Source organism: Melospiza georgiana, chromosome 3, assembly GCF_028018845.1.
Source record: "Melospiza georgiana isolate bMelGeo1 chromosome 3, bMelGeo1.pri, whole genome shotgun sequence".
NCBI lineage: Eukaryota > Metazoa > Chordata > Aves > Passeriformes > Passerellidae > Melospiza > Melospiza georgiana.
In genome coordinates this window covers 1,339,943-1,354,529 of record NC_080432.1, presented here as the reverse complement: position 1 = coordinate 1,354,529, position 14,587 = coordinate 1,339,943, and the positions used below count along the sequence as shown (strand labels likewise).

General features: G+C 52.6%; 1 protein-coding gene across 2 annotated transcripts in view; it reads left to right on the top strand.

The window, feature by feature from the left end:
* The window catches only part of OTOF (otoferlin), a 100,421-nt gene extending 86,316 nt beyond the window's left edge, over positions 1-14,105 (top strand). For both annotated transcript variants that reach the window (XM_058020825.1, XM_058020826.1), the window contains 9 exons: positions 990-1,160; positions 1,732-1,892; positions 3,178-3,320; positions 4,042-4,130; positions 6,654-6,752; positions 9,147-9,388; positions 10,590-10,768; positions 10,901-11,001; positions 11,610-14,105. In XM_058020825.1, the coding sequence (XP_057876808.1) occupies positions 990-1,160; positions 1,732-1,892; positions 3,178-3,320; positions 4,042-4,130; positions 6,654-6,752; positions 9,147-9,388; positions 10,590-10,768; positions 10,901-11,001; positions 11,610-11,790 (1,366 nt within the window). In that variant the 3' untranslated portion in view covers positions 11,791-14,105. The remainder of the gene's footprint in view (positions 1-989; positions 1,161-1,731; positions 1,893-3,177; positions 3,321-4,041; positions 4,131-6,653; positions 6,753-9,146; positions 9,389-10,589; positions 10,769-10,900; positions 11,002-11,609) is intronic.
* Positions 14,106-14,587: the final 482 nt, after the last annotated feature.

The following is a 14,587-nucleotide window of genomic DNA, read 5'->3' as shown; positions in this document are numbered from 1 at the left end:
TGTGGTCAGCATAACACCAGGTTTTTAAGTCATGGACCTGAAATTCACCTGATCAAGGTGAAACACCCGCTTAGGAATCATTAGACCTAAATTTGAGTGAGAATAAGACACAAACTCGGAGTCTTGGTTTGGAAAGACAGGAATCTGCTAAGGAAGGCAGGAGCCTCCCCTGAAATGGAGAATGTAAACCCTCCCCACCCCTCCCAATTGCTATAAATTTTAAATTAAGGGACTCTCAGGCAAAATATATGGGAGCAGGAAAAACCAGTTTTTTAATAGGGAAGAGAATAAAAGGATAAAATAAACAATGTTGTAAACTAAAACAACACTGACAGAGTCAGAACACAACCTGACACCCTGTTGGTCAGGGTGTTGGTAGCAGTCCAATTGGAATTGTGGCTGCAGCCCTCCTGCAGTGCCAGGGGTGGTTCTGCTGGAGCAGGGATCCTGGAGAAGGGTGGAGTCTTCCTCTGAAGATCCAGTGGAAAAAAAGGGAGCTGCCATTCCTCTAGGAATCCAGTGGAGAAGCCGTGCTGGTATTCCAGAATCTCAGATTATATCTGGGTAGGAATACTTGGCTCCTCCCTCTGGGCGGAGCATCTCACAATGGGATGTTATAGCTCTTATCAGCCATGCAGCGACATTCAATAATCTGTTATCAGCAGATGTCCCCTCCGGAGGGAGGAGTGATTGTGGTCACTCAAAGAGAGAGATAAGGCAAACTGCCCACTCGACAAAAGACAACTGCCATACAGATGGTAATAGAATACATCTTGCCTTGCAATCTGGCACACTCAGCCTCAGGGATGTTGGCACATCCAGGTCAAGGATTTTCTCTCCTGTCAAGGGCTGGTGGTTGAGTTAAACCCCACCTCAGACATGCTGCAGTGATGGATGCAGACTGAATCCATGGACTGGAGCAGAAACACCTCTGTCCTGAGTGGCTGCCAGACCCCACAGCAGCTTTTCTCTGCTTCCCCCAATCCCAGATCCTTCGACATCGAGGCCACCTTCCCCATGGAGTCCATGCTGACTGTGGCTGTGTACGACTGGGATTTGGTGGGCACTGATGACCTCATTGGGGAGACCAAGATCGACCTGGAGAATCGCTTCTACAGCAAGCACCGGGCAACCTGTGGCGTGTCCCAGACTTACTCCATGTATGGGAAAAGCCTTCTCTGTCCCACCTCACACCTGGACCCTCCTCTGTGTCACCTCCCACCCAGAGCTCCCACAGGAATCTTCCCCCTTAGCTGCCTGCTGATCCCAGAATGATTTGTTTTGGGAAAAACCTCAGGCTGTCCAATCCTGCAAGGGGCAGGGATGAATGGAGGAGTCTGTGCTATCCCTGGTTTTGTCACCAGCATTAGGGAGTGGTGGAATGGGCAATTAGAAGCCCAGGGCAGGAGGGAGGGACTGGGGGGACTGGTGAAAGAAGGGTGAGATCAGGGCTGAAATGGGATCAGAGCCAATGGGGCAATGCTGAGCATCAGGAATCAAGCGGAATGCACTGGGAATTCCAGGTCTGAGCCAAAGTGGGGTGAATGGTGTTTGAAAAAGTGGCACAGAGGAATCAAATTTCCTCTTCAGTTTCCCCTTTGCTGCCTCAAATTCTTTCCCTGGGGATTCTGGGTGCTTCGTGGTGCAGTGGTGTTTTTTCTCTGGCAAAAGGGAAAAAAATTTCTTTGTCCTCACAACTTTTTTTGTCTGATCTTGCCCTCCTGTTCCCAGCCACGGGTACAACACCTGGCGTGACCCCATGAAGCCCTCCCAAATCCTGTCCAAGCTGTGCAAAGAGGGAAAAGTGGATGGGCCGCACTTCGGGCCAGGGGGAAGAGTGAAAGTTGCTAACAGGGTCTTCACCGGCCCCACGGAGATCGAGGATGAAAATGGTATGGCCCTGTGGGATCATCCCATGGGATGGAGGCTCTGGAGCAGAGCAGGGGTCTGGAGGGGTCTCCTCATCAGCCAGGGTTGGAGTCTCAGAGTAGTTTGAATCATGGGGTGGTTTGAAGTGGACCTTTGAAGGTCATCCAGTCCAACACTCCCAGACAGATGTGGTGGGCTCATCACCCAGCCCTGCAGGCACCATCCCAGTATGGAACCAGTTACAGAGTCCTACAGACCCCCCAGATCAGTGGGTTCCTCTCGGAATCACTTGAGGACATCCATGGACACCCAAAGCTGCCTCTGGAAATGCCCTCCGAGCAGTGCATGTCCCACGAGCCATGGAGACACGTCCAGCATTCAGGGAATTGTTAATCTTGGGAATGCATTCCCAAACAATGGGAGATGAGGGTTGTGTCCCAACCCACTCAGTGTGCCCAAGGAAGAGGGAAATAGGCCAGGAGGGGTGAAGGAAAGAAGGAAAATGTGGTCAGTGGACATGGGATTGGTTCTGACAGGGAAAACTGAATGGGGATCTGAACCTTCTACAGGGTGGAGAGAGGCAAGAGGAGTTAGGAAGTGCTGGCTGAGGGACAAAGTGTTCCCAAAGAATGGAAAAGATGAGGCAGTTCTGTGCCTCGGGACAAAGTGTTCCTAAGAGATGGAGAGGATGAGGCAGCTCTGCACCTTGGAACAGCTCTGAAACCCTTGGGACAAAGTGTTTCAAGGGAAGGAGAGGATGAGGCAGTTCTGCACCTCGGGAACACTTTGTCCCAAGGGATGGAGAAGATGAGGCAGTTCTGCCCCTTGGGACAGTTCTGCAACCCTTGGGAACACCTTGTCCCAAGGGATGGAGAGGATGAGGCAGTTCTGCAACTGCTGGGACAAAGTGTTCTCAAGGGATGGAGAGCATGAGGCAGTTCTGCACCTTGGTGTACTTCTGCAACCCTTGGGAGTAAGGGTTGCCAAGGGATGGAGAGGATGAGGCAGTTCTGCACCTTGGGACAGTTCTGCACCCTTGGGAACACTTTGTCCTCAGGGATGGTGAGGATGAGGCTGTTCTGCAACTTGGGGTAATTCTGCAATCTTTGGGACAAAGTGTTCCCAAGAGATGGAAAGGACGAGGCAGTTCTACTTCTTGGGGAACAGTTCTGCACCTTGGGACAAAGTATTCCCAAGGGATGGAGAGGATGAGGCAGTTCTGCACCTTGGAGCACAGGTGGAGACCCTGGATGCTTTGCTGTCCCTGTGTCCCTGTCCCAGATGTCCGAGCTCTCCTTTCTCCTCCAGGCCAGAAGAAGCCAACGGACGAGCACCTGGCACTGGCGGTGCTGCGGCACTGGGAGGACATCCCGCGGGCCGGCTGCCGCCTCGTCCCTGAACACGTGGAGACGCGGCCGCTGCTCAACCCCGACAAGCCAGGCATCGAGCAGGTCTGACATTCCAATGGGAATGGGGACAGCCCATGGGGGCCAGCACAGCCCTAACCCACCTCAGGATGGGCAGGTCACCCCGGGAGGCCAGCAGAGAAAATCTCCAGTGCCTCCCGATCCATCCTCATCCATTTCAAATTCCACAATTCCTCCTGATTCCCCACATCTGGGCACATGGAAGCAAAATTCTCAACAGGTTCCCAAGCAGAAGGGGCTGGAAACCCACAGACTGCCATGCACAAAAGACGCCAAACCTCCTGGAGCCCTCAGGAGGACTCTGAGCCCATTTCAGGGGGGAATCATAGGCCTGTTGACTAAAGGGGGAGAGCAGGAACAGACCTGGGCTGTGGTTGTTTTGCAGACCCAATTTTGGTCAGAAATCTCCCAAAATCCAAGCCTGGGCTGCCCCATTGAGCCTTTGGCAAGTTCTTTGCAGAGGTTGGGAGCAGAGGTGGAAAAGCTCCTCTTGGAGCTTGGCTCACCCTGGTGAGGCTGATCCAAGCTCACATGGAGATCATGGAATGGTTTGGGCTGGAAGGGCCTTAAAACCCATCCAGGCCCTTTCACCCACTCCATGAGCTATTTCTGCAGGGATGGAGAAGGATTTGTGGCATGGGAGAAGCTTGTCCCACTCCACATCTAGCATGGCTGGGGAGATGAAGAGGGGGACACTGGTGGGGAGGGGACAAGGGGAGCTGACTGTGCCTCTCCCACTCCACAGGGCCGCCTGGAGATGTGGGTAGACATGTTCCCCATGGACATGCCAGCGCCCGGCCCTGCCATTGATATTTCTCCCAGGAAACCAAAGAAGTAAGGAACTTAACTCAAGGAAATTACTGGGATTGGTTGGCAGCCCAGACGAAAAATGGGAAAGGGTAACAGAAGGTTGGGGATGGAGCCAGGCTTCTCCCATCTCCTGCTGCTGCTCCATGGCCAGTCTAGCCCTCTGCTTGGGTTCCTCATCCATGCTGCCATTCCCAGAGATCCCAACACTAGAGGCAGTTCCAGAGCTGCTCCTGAGGGTGGGATCCCAGATCTCCCCATCCCCTGCAGATCCCAATCTTTCTTGCCTGTGTGAACTGGGAAATTCCATCGTTCCCTGGGCAGAGCAGAGTGCCCAGCCCTGAGCCTCTTCTGGGCAGGGTTATCCCAGGACAGTTTGGATTGGGCTTTTTGGACAGTTTGGATTGCGCTTTTTGGATTGGTGATGGACAGAAGGATGGGTGGTGGAGGCCCCTGGGACAGCATTCCAAGCAGGAAAGAGCAGGCACAAACAGCACATGGTGGGGGAAGAAGGACATTTTTTCCCTCAATATCCCTTCTAATCCTTTCTCACCCTGCTGGCCTCAGTCTTTGGGCTCCTTTTCCTGCCCCCAGGGCTGGGATACAGGGATGGCACTGGGAATCCCGATGGGAGCCTCTGGTGCATCCCAGTCAGCCAATGCTTTGGGTGGAGAGAACATCCCTGGATCCCAGCTGGGAGAGGCACAGCACAGGACAGGCAGGAGAAAAGGAAAAGGTGAAGGAATCCCATGGATGGGCTCAGCTGGGGCACTGCCAGAGGGAGATCCCAAAGGAGGGGCTTAAGGAATATGTAAATCCACTTTTCTCACCTGGAGACCTCCTGGTACATCCAGTGAGGTGCTGTGGCCACATGTCCTGAGCCTCCTTCCAGCCTCCTCTTGCTGCAGGAGCCGAGATTCTGCTCTTCCTCCACCCACTCCCACTTCCTCTGTGGAGGTTTTAATTTGAAACTGGGCAGAAACACTAATTTTATGTAGCCTGCTAATTTTGCTAATTTGAGAGTTTTTTAATTTTAAAATTATTTGCTAATTTGAGAGCTTCTTAATTTTAAGATTTCAAGATTTCAAAGTTTCTTCTTTTAAGATTTCAAAGTACTGAAGAGTGTGGTAGATTTTGTATTGGTTAATTGCTAGTGTACTTATTTCTTGTTGTGAGATAGGATTAGGAGAAAGGTAAAGCAGGCTTAAAACTTTAACAGGGTATAAAGATAATTTGATTATTAGTGATTAAAACAAAAAAGTAGTAAGAATTAAGACAAACTTTTTTTAAACACTTTTCCTCTCCCTACAACTTTTTTATTCTACTGATAATGGAAAGAAACAAAACTTTAAATTTCTAGTCAGATTACCGCCTCTAAAATAGTCTATTTTTTAAAGTTTACTTAGGGAGAGAAGTTTTTCTTGTTTAATGTTATGGAGATTTCTTTGCAGGAGGAAACACAGTTTTCTTGTGGGAAAACTCAAAAACTACAGCCGCCCAGGGGAAATCTGCTGTCATGAAGTTCTCCTTATTTTCCACAAGCCTCCCCACAGCACATTTATGGGTTATGTTCGTGGTTTATGTTTCATCATCAAGAAATTCCCAGCCAAGCAGAAGCGATGGGAAGCTCTCCAGCCTGCTGGGAGTTCCCTGGAGATCCCAAACCTCCTGGAGTCCTCAGGAGGACTCTGAGCCCATTTTGGGGTGGAATCACAACCCTGTTGAGTCAAGGGGGGAGAGTGGGAAGAGAGTTGGGCTCTGGTTGTTTTGCAGACCCAGTTTTGGTCAGAAATCTCCCAAAATCCAAGCCTGAGCTGCCCTGTTGAGCCCCTGGCAAGCTCTTTGCAGAGGTTGGGAGCAGAGGAGGGAAAATTCTCCTTGGTGCTTGGCTCACCCTGGTGCGGCTGATCCGAGATCATGTGGAGACCATGGAATCACGGAATGGTTTGGGTTGGAAGAGACTTTAAAGCTCACCCAGTTCCACCCCCTGCCATGGGCAGAGACACCTTCCACTATCCCAGGGTGCTCCCAGCCCCATCCAAGACTTGGACATTGCCAGGGATCCAGGGGAAGCCACAGCTGCTCTGGGAATTCCAGCCCAGCCCCTCCCCACCCTGCCAGGGAACAATTCCTAACTCCCAATATCCCATCCAGCCCTGCTCTCTGGCAGTGGGAGCCATTCCCTGGGTCCTGTCCCTCCATCCCTCATTCCCAGTCCCTCTCCAGTTCTCCTGGAGCACCTTCAGGCCCTGCAAGGGGCTCTGAGCTCTCCCTGGAGCCTTCTCCAGGAGAACATTCCCAGCTCAGCCAGCCTATTCCCATAGGAAGAGTCCCATCCCTGTAATCCTCTCCATGGTTGACATCTCCTCCTTTCCCTGATCCTGACCTCCAGATCCCTGGGAGAGATCCCTGTGAGCAATTCCCTGTTCCTGGCAGCTGGCTCTGCTTTCTGGCAGCACCACTCCATCCATCCTATCCCATTCCCTGTTCCCATTCCCTGCTCCCATTTCCTGCTCCCGTGCCTCACCTCCCTTTTCATCCCTTGGGCAGGTACGAGCTCAGGGTGATCGTGTGGAACACGGACGAGGTCATCCTGGAGGACGACGACTACTTCACCGGGGAGAAATCCAGTGACATTTTTGTCAGGGGGTAGGTACAGCCTGGAATTCCACCGGGGAGAAATCCAGTGACATTTTTGTCAGGGGGTAGGTACAGCCTGGAATTCCACCGGGGAGAAATCCAGTGACATTTTTGCCAGGGGGTAGGTACAGAATTCTAACAGGGAGAAATCCAGTGACATTTTTGTCAGGGGGTAGGTACAGTCTGGAATTCCACTGGCGAGAAATCCAATGACATTTTTGTCAGGGGGTAGGTACAGCCTGGAATTCCACCAGTACTTCCTACCCCAGGGAGAAATCCAGTGGCATTTTTGTCAGGGGGTAGGTACAGCCTGGAGTTCCATCGGGGAGAAACCCAGTGACATTTTTTTCAGGTGGTAGATCCAGCCTGGAATTCCATCAGGGAGAAATCCAGTGACATATTTCTCCAGGGGTAGGTACAGCCTGGAATTCCAACAGTGCTTCCTTCACCAGGAAGAAATCCAGTGACATGTTGTCAGGGGGTAGGTACAGCTTGGAATTCCACCACAGAGAAATCCAGTGACATTTTTGTCAGGGAGTAGATACAGCCTGGAATTCCACTGGGACCTCCTTCACTGGGGAGAAATGCAATGACATTTTTGTCAGGGGTAGGTGCAGCCTGGAATTCCACCAGGGAGAAATCCAGTGACATTTTTGTCCGGGGGTGGGTACAGCCTGGAATTCCACCAGCACCCCCTCCACCTCCCCCGGGGTGGGCACCAGACCCCACTAGGGTGGGACATGGGCAGTGCTGAGAGACCCAAACCAGTCAGGACTGGGTGGATGTGTTCTCATCTACTTCTGTGCCATGCTTGGAGGTGGGACTAGAGAGTTTGGGGGTCCTCACCTCTTCTCTGGGGAGAATCCAGCATGGAGAGGACACGAGGGGAAGGGGATGGATGTCTCAGCATCTTGGTCAGGTTCTTGCTCGGGGTGTTTCCTGAGAGTCTCTTTCTTGCCTCTGGTGAGATTCCAAAGACACTGCTGGCATTTCCTGTGCTGTTTCCTTCCTCTCGCCCTCTTCTTGGTTGCACATCCAGTGGGCCCTGCTTGGAGCTGTGGGTGCTTGTTTGGAGCTCCACTGGGGTGGATTTGCAACGTGAAAATTTCCTGGCAGGAGAGGAGATGCCTGGCATTGCAGAGCTGAGAGACACGGACCATGCTATGCAAGCAAAGCCAGTTAATTACACTAATGACCAATATTTACAGTTCCTTAACTGTAAGGAACTGTATTTCCCACTCTGACCCCCTTGCCCCCGTTCCCTTAGCAACACAATCTTTTTGGTGATGAAGTCCCTGTTACATCTTCTTGCACCAGCGATGTCCTTGTTACATCTTCTCTCCTCAGAGCAGTCACAGTGACCTGGGGTTGTGCTCCTCACTTGGGGCTCAACAAATGTGGAATTTTTCTTCACTTGGGGTCACCAAATGTGGTTGTGTTCGCAGGGGTCACAGGATGAGGGAAGAGACGAGAATCTTGACTCCATGTTTCAGAAGGCTGATGTATTATTTTATTATATATATTGTATTAAAAGAAAATGATATATTGAAACTATATTAAAAGAACAGAGGAAAGGATTTCATCAGAAGGCTTGAAAGGAATAGAAAGGAATGATAATAAAATCTTGTGACTGACCAGAGACCAAGACAGCTGGACTGTGATTGGCCATTAATTAAAAACAACCACATGAGACCAATCAGAGATGCACCTGTTGCATTCCACAGCAGCAGATAATTATTGTTTACATTTTGTTTCTGAGGCCTCTCAGTTTTTGAGGAGAGAAAAGGATTTTTCATAAAATATGTCCATGACAGCTCCCAGCTCCTGTACAACTCCTTCACATCTCTTCACCCAGGGTAAGCCCTCAGACAACCCCCTTGAGTCTCCTTCTCCTAAAGTTCTCTGCTCCCTCTGGGATCCTCCTGTTCCTTGGATTTGCTGCTGCAGTGTCTGGAGCAGCCCTGTCACTCTTGTGCTGAGGTCAGGGCAGGAAGAGGCGAGAGGCAGGATCGTAGAAAAGGCAAAGAAGGCTTTATTCAAAAGAATAAAGAGTGGTACAATAGATTCTATTCTATTGGCTAACTAGCAGAAACATCTTTCTCACACACTGTCCTTGAGAGGAACAGGAAAAAAAAGGTAGAAAAACACCACCTGCAAATTGTTTATAGTCAACAAGTTATCACATCCTTCCAGCTCCCTAAAACTTCTCACAAGCCACTGTGAGAAACGCCTGCTGTTTCTCTCTCTCTGTCATATGGCATCCACACAGCCCCATCTCCTTGTTCATAACTTTTAGGTTTTTCCAGTCCTGGAGACACCCTGGCTGCCTGGACGGGGTGGTGCTGTCCCCTCTCCTGCCCCATGTAAACCTGTGCCCCCCTCTCTCTCCCCTGGGCCCTGCAGGTGGCTGAAGGGGCAGCAGGAGGACAAGCAGGACACGGATGTCCATTACCACTCCCTCACTGGTGAAGGCAACTTCAACTGGCGCTACATCTTCCCCTTCGATTACCTGATGGCCGAGGAGAAGATTGTCATCTCCAAGAAGGAGTCCATGTTCTCCTGGGATGAGACGGAGTACAAGATCCCGGCCCGCCTCACCCTGCAGGTCTGGGATGCCGACCACTTCTCGGCCGATGATTTCCTGGGTACGTGCAGGGTCCAGAGCACCCCAGAAACCCCCTGAGATGCTGCTGGATGGAGCAGGTGGGGTGAGAGGGCAGGAAGAGTCTGCAGAGGGGTCTGGTTCTTGACAGGCTGGATCCATGGGCCAAAGGACAAGGGCCAGGTCCTGAGCTGGGGTCACACCAACCCCACTGAGCGCTCCAGGCTGAAAAAGGGGGGTGGGAATGACTGGGTACTGTGCCAGAGGCTGGACATGAGTACAGGTGTGCCCAGGTGTGCCGGAGGCCACTGGCCCCTGGGCTGTGCCAGCTCTGGGGTGGCAGCAGGGCCAGGGCAGTGCCCGTCCCCTGTGCTGGCACTGCTGGGGTACCTCCAGTGCTGGGGGCAGCTCTGGGCCCCTCCTGACAGGAGACTCCTGGAGGGGCTGGAGCGTGTCCAGGGAAGGGAATGGAGCTGGGAAGGGAATGGAGCCCCAGGAGAGGCTGAGGGAGCTGGGAAGGGAATGGAGCCCCAGGAGAGGCTGAGGGAGCTGGGAAGGGAATGGAGCCCCAGGAGAGGCTGAGGGAGCTGGGAAGGGAATGGAGCCCCAGGAGGGGCTGAGGGAGCTGGGAAGGGAATGGAGCCCCAGGAGAGGCTGAGGGAGCTGGGAAGGGAATGGAGCCCCAGGAGGGGCTGAGGGAGCTGGGAAGGGGCTCAGCCTGGAGAAAAGGAGGCTCAAGGGGGACCTTGTGTCTCTGCACAAGTCTCTGACAGGAGGGAACAGCCAGGGGGTGTCAGGCTCTGCTGCCAGGGAACAGGGACAGGACAAGGGGAAATGGCCCAGGCTGGGCCAGGGCAGGCTCAGGTTGGACATCAGGAGGAATTTCTGCATGGAAAGGGTGCTCAGGCCTTGGCAGCGGCTGCCCAGAGAGGTTTGGAGTGCCCATCCCTGCAGGTGTCCAGGAAAGACCTGGATGTGGCACTGAGTGCCCTGGGCTGGGGACAAGGTGGGGATCAGTCACAGGTGAGACTCAAAGATCTCAGAGGCGTTTTCCAACATTCATGTCTCCATGATTCTGAGATCCCTTTTCTCCATTGCTCCTGTAGCCAAGACACCCCATTTTTCCTTCCCAGACCTGGTTTAAAGCTGTTCCCCAGGGCAGGAGATGCTGGTCCAGCCCATCTCCAGCCAAGGACTTTGCCTTTTTGGCATGCCAACCTCTGTCCTCCCCTCTGTCCTGCCAGGGGCCATCGAGCTGGACCTGAACCGCTTCCCCCGGGGAGCCAAGACGTCCAAGCAGTGCAGCCTGGAGATGGTGACCAACGAGGCTGAGCTGCCCATGATCTCCATCTTCAAGCAGAAGCGGGTCAAGGGCTGGTGGCCGTTCGTGGCCAGAGATGAGAACGATGAGCTGGAGATCACCGTAAGGATGGGGAAAAGGGAGGGTCTGCCTCCTGGGCACTGCACGCTTTGTGGACACCCTGCTTCCCCCTTATGGCTTTGTTCCTTCTGGGATGTGCTCCCAGGCCTCAGCACAGCTCTCTCCTCCCTGCAGGGCAAAGTTGAGGCTGAGCTGCACCTTCTGACAGCAGAGGAGGCTGAGAAATCCCCTGCTGGGCTGGCTCGGAATGAGCCTGATCCCCTGGAGAAACCCAAGTGAGTGGGAGAAGCCTCTCTGCAGCAGGGACCTGGGATTATGGGATTCTGCTCCCAGCTGGAGTGCTGCATCCAGCTCCAAGCCCCAAAACAGGAAAGATGTGGACTTGCTGGAAAAGGTCTAGAGGAGGCCATAGGAGTGTTCTGAGTCCGGAGACCCTCTGCTCTGGAGCCAGGCTGGGAGAGCTGGGGGTGCTCACCTGGAGAGGAGAAGGATCCAGGGAGAGCTCAGAGCCCCTGGCAGGGCCTGAAGGGGCTCCAGGAGAGCTGCAGAGGGACTGGGGACAAGGCATGGAGGGACAGGACACAGGGAATGGCTCCCACTGCCAGAGGGCAGGGATGGATGGGATATTGGGAATGAGGAATTGTTCCCTGGCAGGGTGGGCAGGCCCTGGCACTGGGTGCCCAGAGCAGCTGTGGCTGCCCCTGGATCCCTGGCAGTGTCCAAGGCCAGGTTGGACAGGGCTTGGAGCAACCTGGGACAGTGGAAGGTGTCCCTACCCTTGGCAGGGAGTGAAACAAAAAAAAAAAACAAAGATGAACTTTAAGGTCCATGAATCCCTTTCCCATGGTGATGGATTAATGATGGGTGTTTGATTCCCCTGCAGCCGCCCGGACACGTCATTCATCTGGTTCCTGAACCCGCTCAAGTCCATCAAATACCTCATCTGCACCCGCTACAAGTGGCTCATCATCAAGATCGTGCTGGCCCTGCTGCTCCTCATCATGGTGGCCCTGTTCCTCTACAGCATGCCCGGATACATGGTCAAGAAGCTGCTGGGAGCATGAAGGGCTGGAGCCTCTCCTGTGTCCCCAGCCTGCTGCACAACCTTACAGCTCCGTGTTCTTCTCCTCCCTGTGACCTCTGGGCAGCCCTGGGGGCATCTCCTCCCTGCTGCTGCTGCTGCTGGGTCTCCTCTTTGCATTTCTTCTCCGTGGGTCCCACTCAGGCTTTAGGGCCAGGGAAATGGGGTGGGAGCATGGCAAAGATCCCCAGACCCTGCATCCCGCACTGGGGCTGGGAGAGGTGCCCAGCTGGCTCCTGTGGGAGTCCCCGAGGCCTCTGCCCATTGGGGTTGTGGCTGGTGCCTTCCTGGGAATCAGGAGAAGGAGAGGGGAGCTGGGGCTGTGTCACTGGAGCTGTGGGAGCATTCTGGAAAGGTTTCTTGGAGGGATGTTCAGAATCCGGGATGGAGCAGGGAGCTGGGATGGAGCAGCTGGGGACATGCCAGCCCCAGCAGTTGAGGGCACAGAGCATCCCCAGTGCCTGAACCCACTGCCAGCACCATGCCTGCTCCTCTCAGACCTCTGGAGGTCCCATTCCCTGGCACAGGGAGCTGTCCCACCTCTGGAGTGCTGGACATGGTGCCCAGCAGAGTGAGAGGGCACAGAGCATCCGCAGCGCCTGTCCCTGCTCCTCTGGGAGCTCTGGAGGTCACGTTTCCTGGCACAGGGATCTGTCCCACCTCGGAAAGGCTGGACATGGTGCCCAGCAGTGAGGGCACAGAGCATCCCCACTGCCTGTCTCCACTGCCAGCACAGTCCCTGCTCCTCTCAGAGCTCTGGAGGTCACATTCCCTGGCACAGGGATCTGTCCCACCTCGGGAATGCTGGACATGGTGCCCAGCAGAGTGGGAGGGCACAGAGCATCCCCAGTGCCTGTCCCTGTTGTTGTAGGCTCCTGGCCAGGTAATAATGAGCATTGACTTCATGATTGTAGAATGTTGATTAATTGCTTTATTCTTCTATACTACATTATACTATACAATTCTAAGAAACTCATAACCCTTACAGACAGTCTGATACAGTTTTGACCTAATTGGCCAATCAATCTAAACACCATCACCAGTGTTTAATTGACAAACTACTCTTTGGTAAGCAATCTCCATAACACGTTCTGCATGTATACAACAACAGGCGTAGCAAATGGAAATAAGAATTGTTTCCCATTACATTTTCTGAGCTGTTTCACAGCTTCCCAGGGAAATCATGGGAGAAAACTATGTCCCTACTCTTCTCAGAGCTCTGGAGGTCACATTCCCTGGCACAGGGATCTGTCCCACCTTGGGAATGCTGGACATGGTGCCCAGCAGAGTGAGAGGGCACAGAGCATCCCCAGCGCCTGTCTGTCACTACTGAGTGAGAAATGACAGACTCACCAGAAGACTGGTTTGCACAGCAGCTTCTTTAATAGGAAAATTCCCTCTTTTTATAGACTGTTCCAATACATTCAGACCAGATTGGTCAATCAATCAATACATTTCACCTGACTGGCTAATTAACAAAAACACCTTTCTTATAAACAGTCTTTGAGAAAAACAGGAAGGCAGAGAGTAGGAAAACACCATCTGCAGGTTGTTTATAATAACAAGCTGTCATCGTTTCTCTACAACTCCCTAAAGTCTCACAAGTCTGCCCTGACAAAACTTATCTGGTTTTCTCACTCTCTGACCAGGCTGTCACATCCATACCTGTCCCCACTGCCAGCACCATCCCTGCTCCACTCAGAGCTCTGGAGGTCACATTCCAGGGCACAGGGGTCTGTCCCACCTTGGGAATGCTGGACATGGTGCCCAGCAGTGTGAGAAAATGCAGAGCATCCCCAGTGCCTGTCTCCACTCCACTCAGAGCTCTGGAAGTCACATTCCCTGGCACAGGGATCTGTCCCACCTTGGGAATGCTGGACATGGTGCCCAGCAGGTCCTGCAGAGAGCCCTGGGGTGGGCCAGGGGGGCAGACCCTGCCCTGTCCCCCCACGGCTCCAGCAGAGACTGGGACATGTCCCACAGCTCAAACATCTTCCCAACATCACCCACCCAGAGGTGGCTGTGGCTGGACATCCCCAGGGCTCACAGCTCCTCTGGCACAGTGTGAGCTCCTGGCATCCTTCTGGATTCTCTGTGTATTTTGTTTGGCTTGGTAATTTTGTGGCTGGAGTCCTTCTGGCCGTGTGTCCTCAGGAAGGGCTCTGTCCTCGGCTCTCCACGATATCCAGCTGCTGCAGAGCTGCCTTTCCCAGCTCCCAGCACACAAGATCCCCACTGAAGAACTGAGGACATCTCAGACATGTTTTAATGAGAATATTACTATTCCAATCAGTCAATAAAAACCAGTTCCATGTCCAGGCTCTTGTGGTTTGATTCTGAGCAAACCCCAGGCACCTTTGAAAGCTGTTCCTTCAGAAAAAAAAATTTAAAAGGGATCATAAACTGAGCTGAGATGAGGAGAAAAACATTCTAAGGGCAAACCAGGTTCAAATTTAAATGTATAAAGTAAATTTATCATTAACTGAGTCGGAGAAGGATAATGAGAAATAAAAGAAGCTTTAAAACACTCTTTTTCTCCCTCAGCCCTTCCATCTTTCCTGTGAACCATTAATGCACAGACTCAGATCAGTGGGGATACTGAGATGTTTATTGCAAGAAAAAAGCTGGTTTTACACACCTCTTCAAGACACAGTATTTCCTTCTAAAGTATTTCTTCACTAAGCTACCTATCACACATTGCCAGACCAGCAACATAATTTAATGTCCTTACAAATGGGTGATTACGTGCTGTTCACTCATCCAGCAGGCGCCTCTCCATG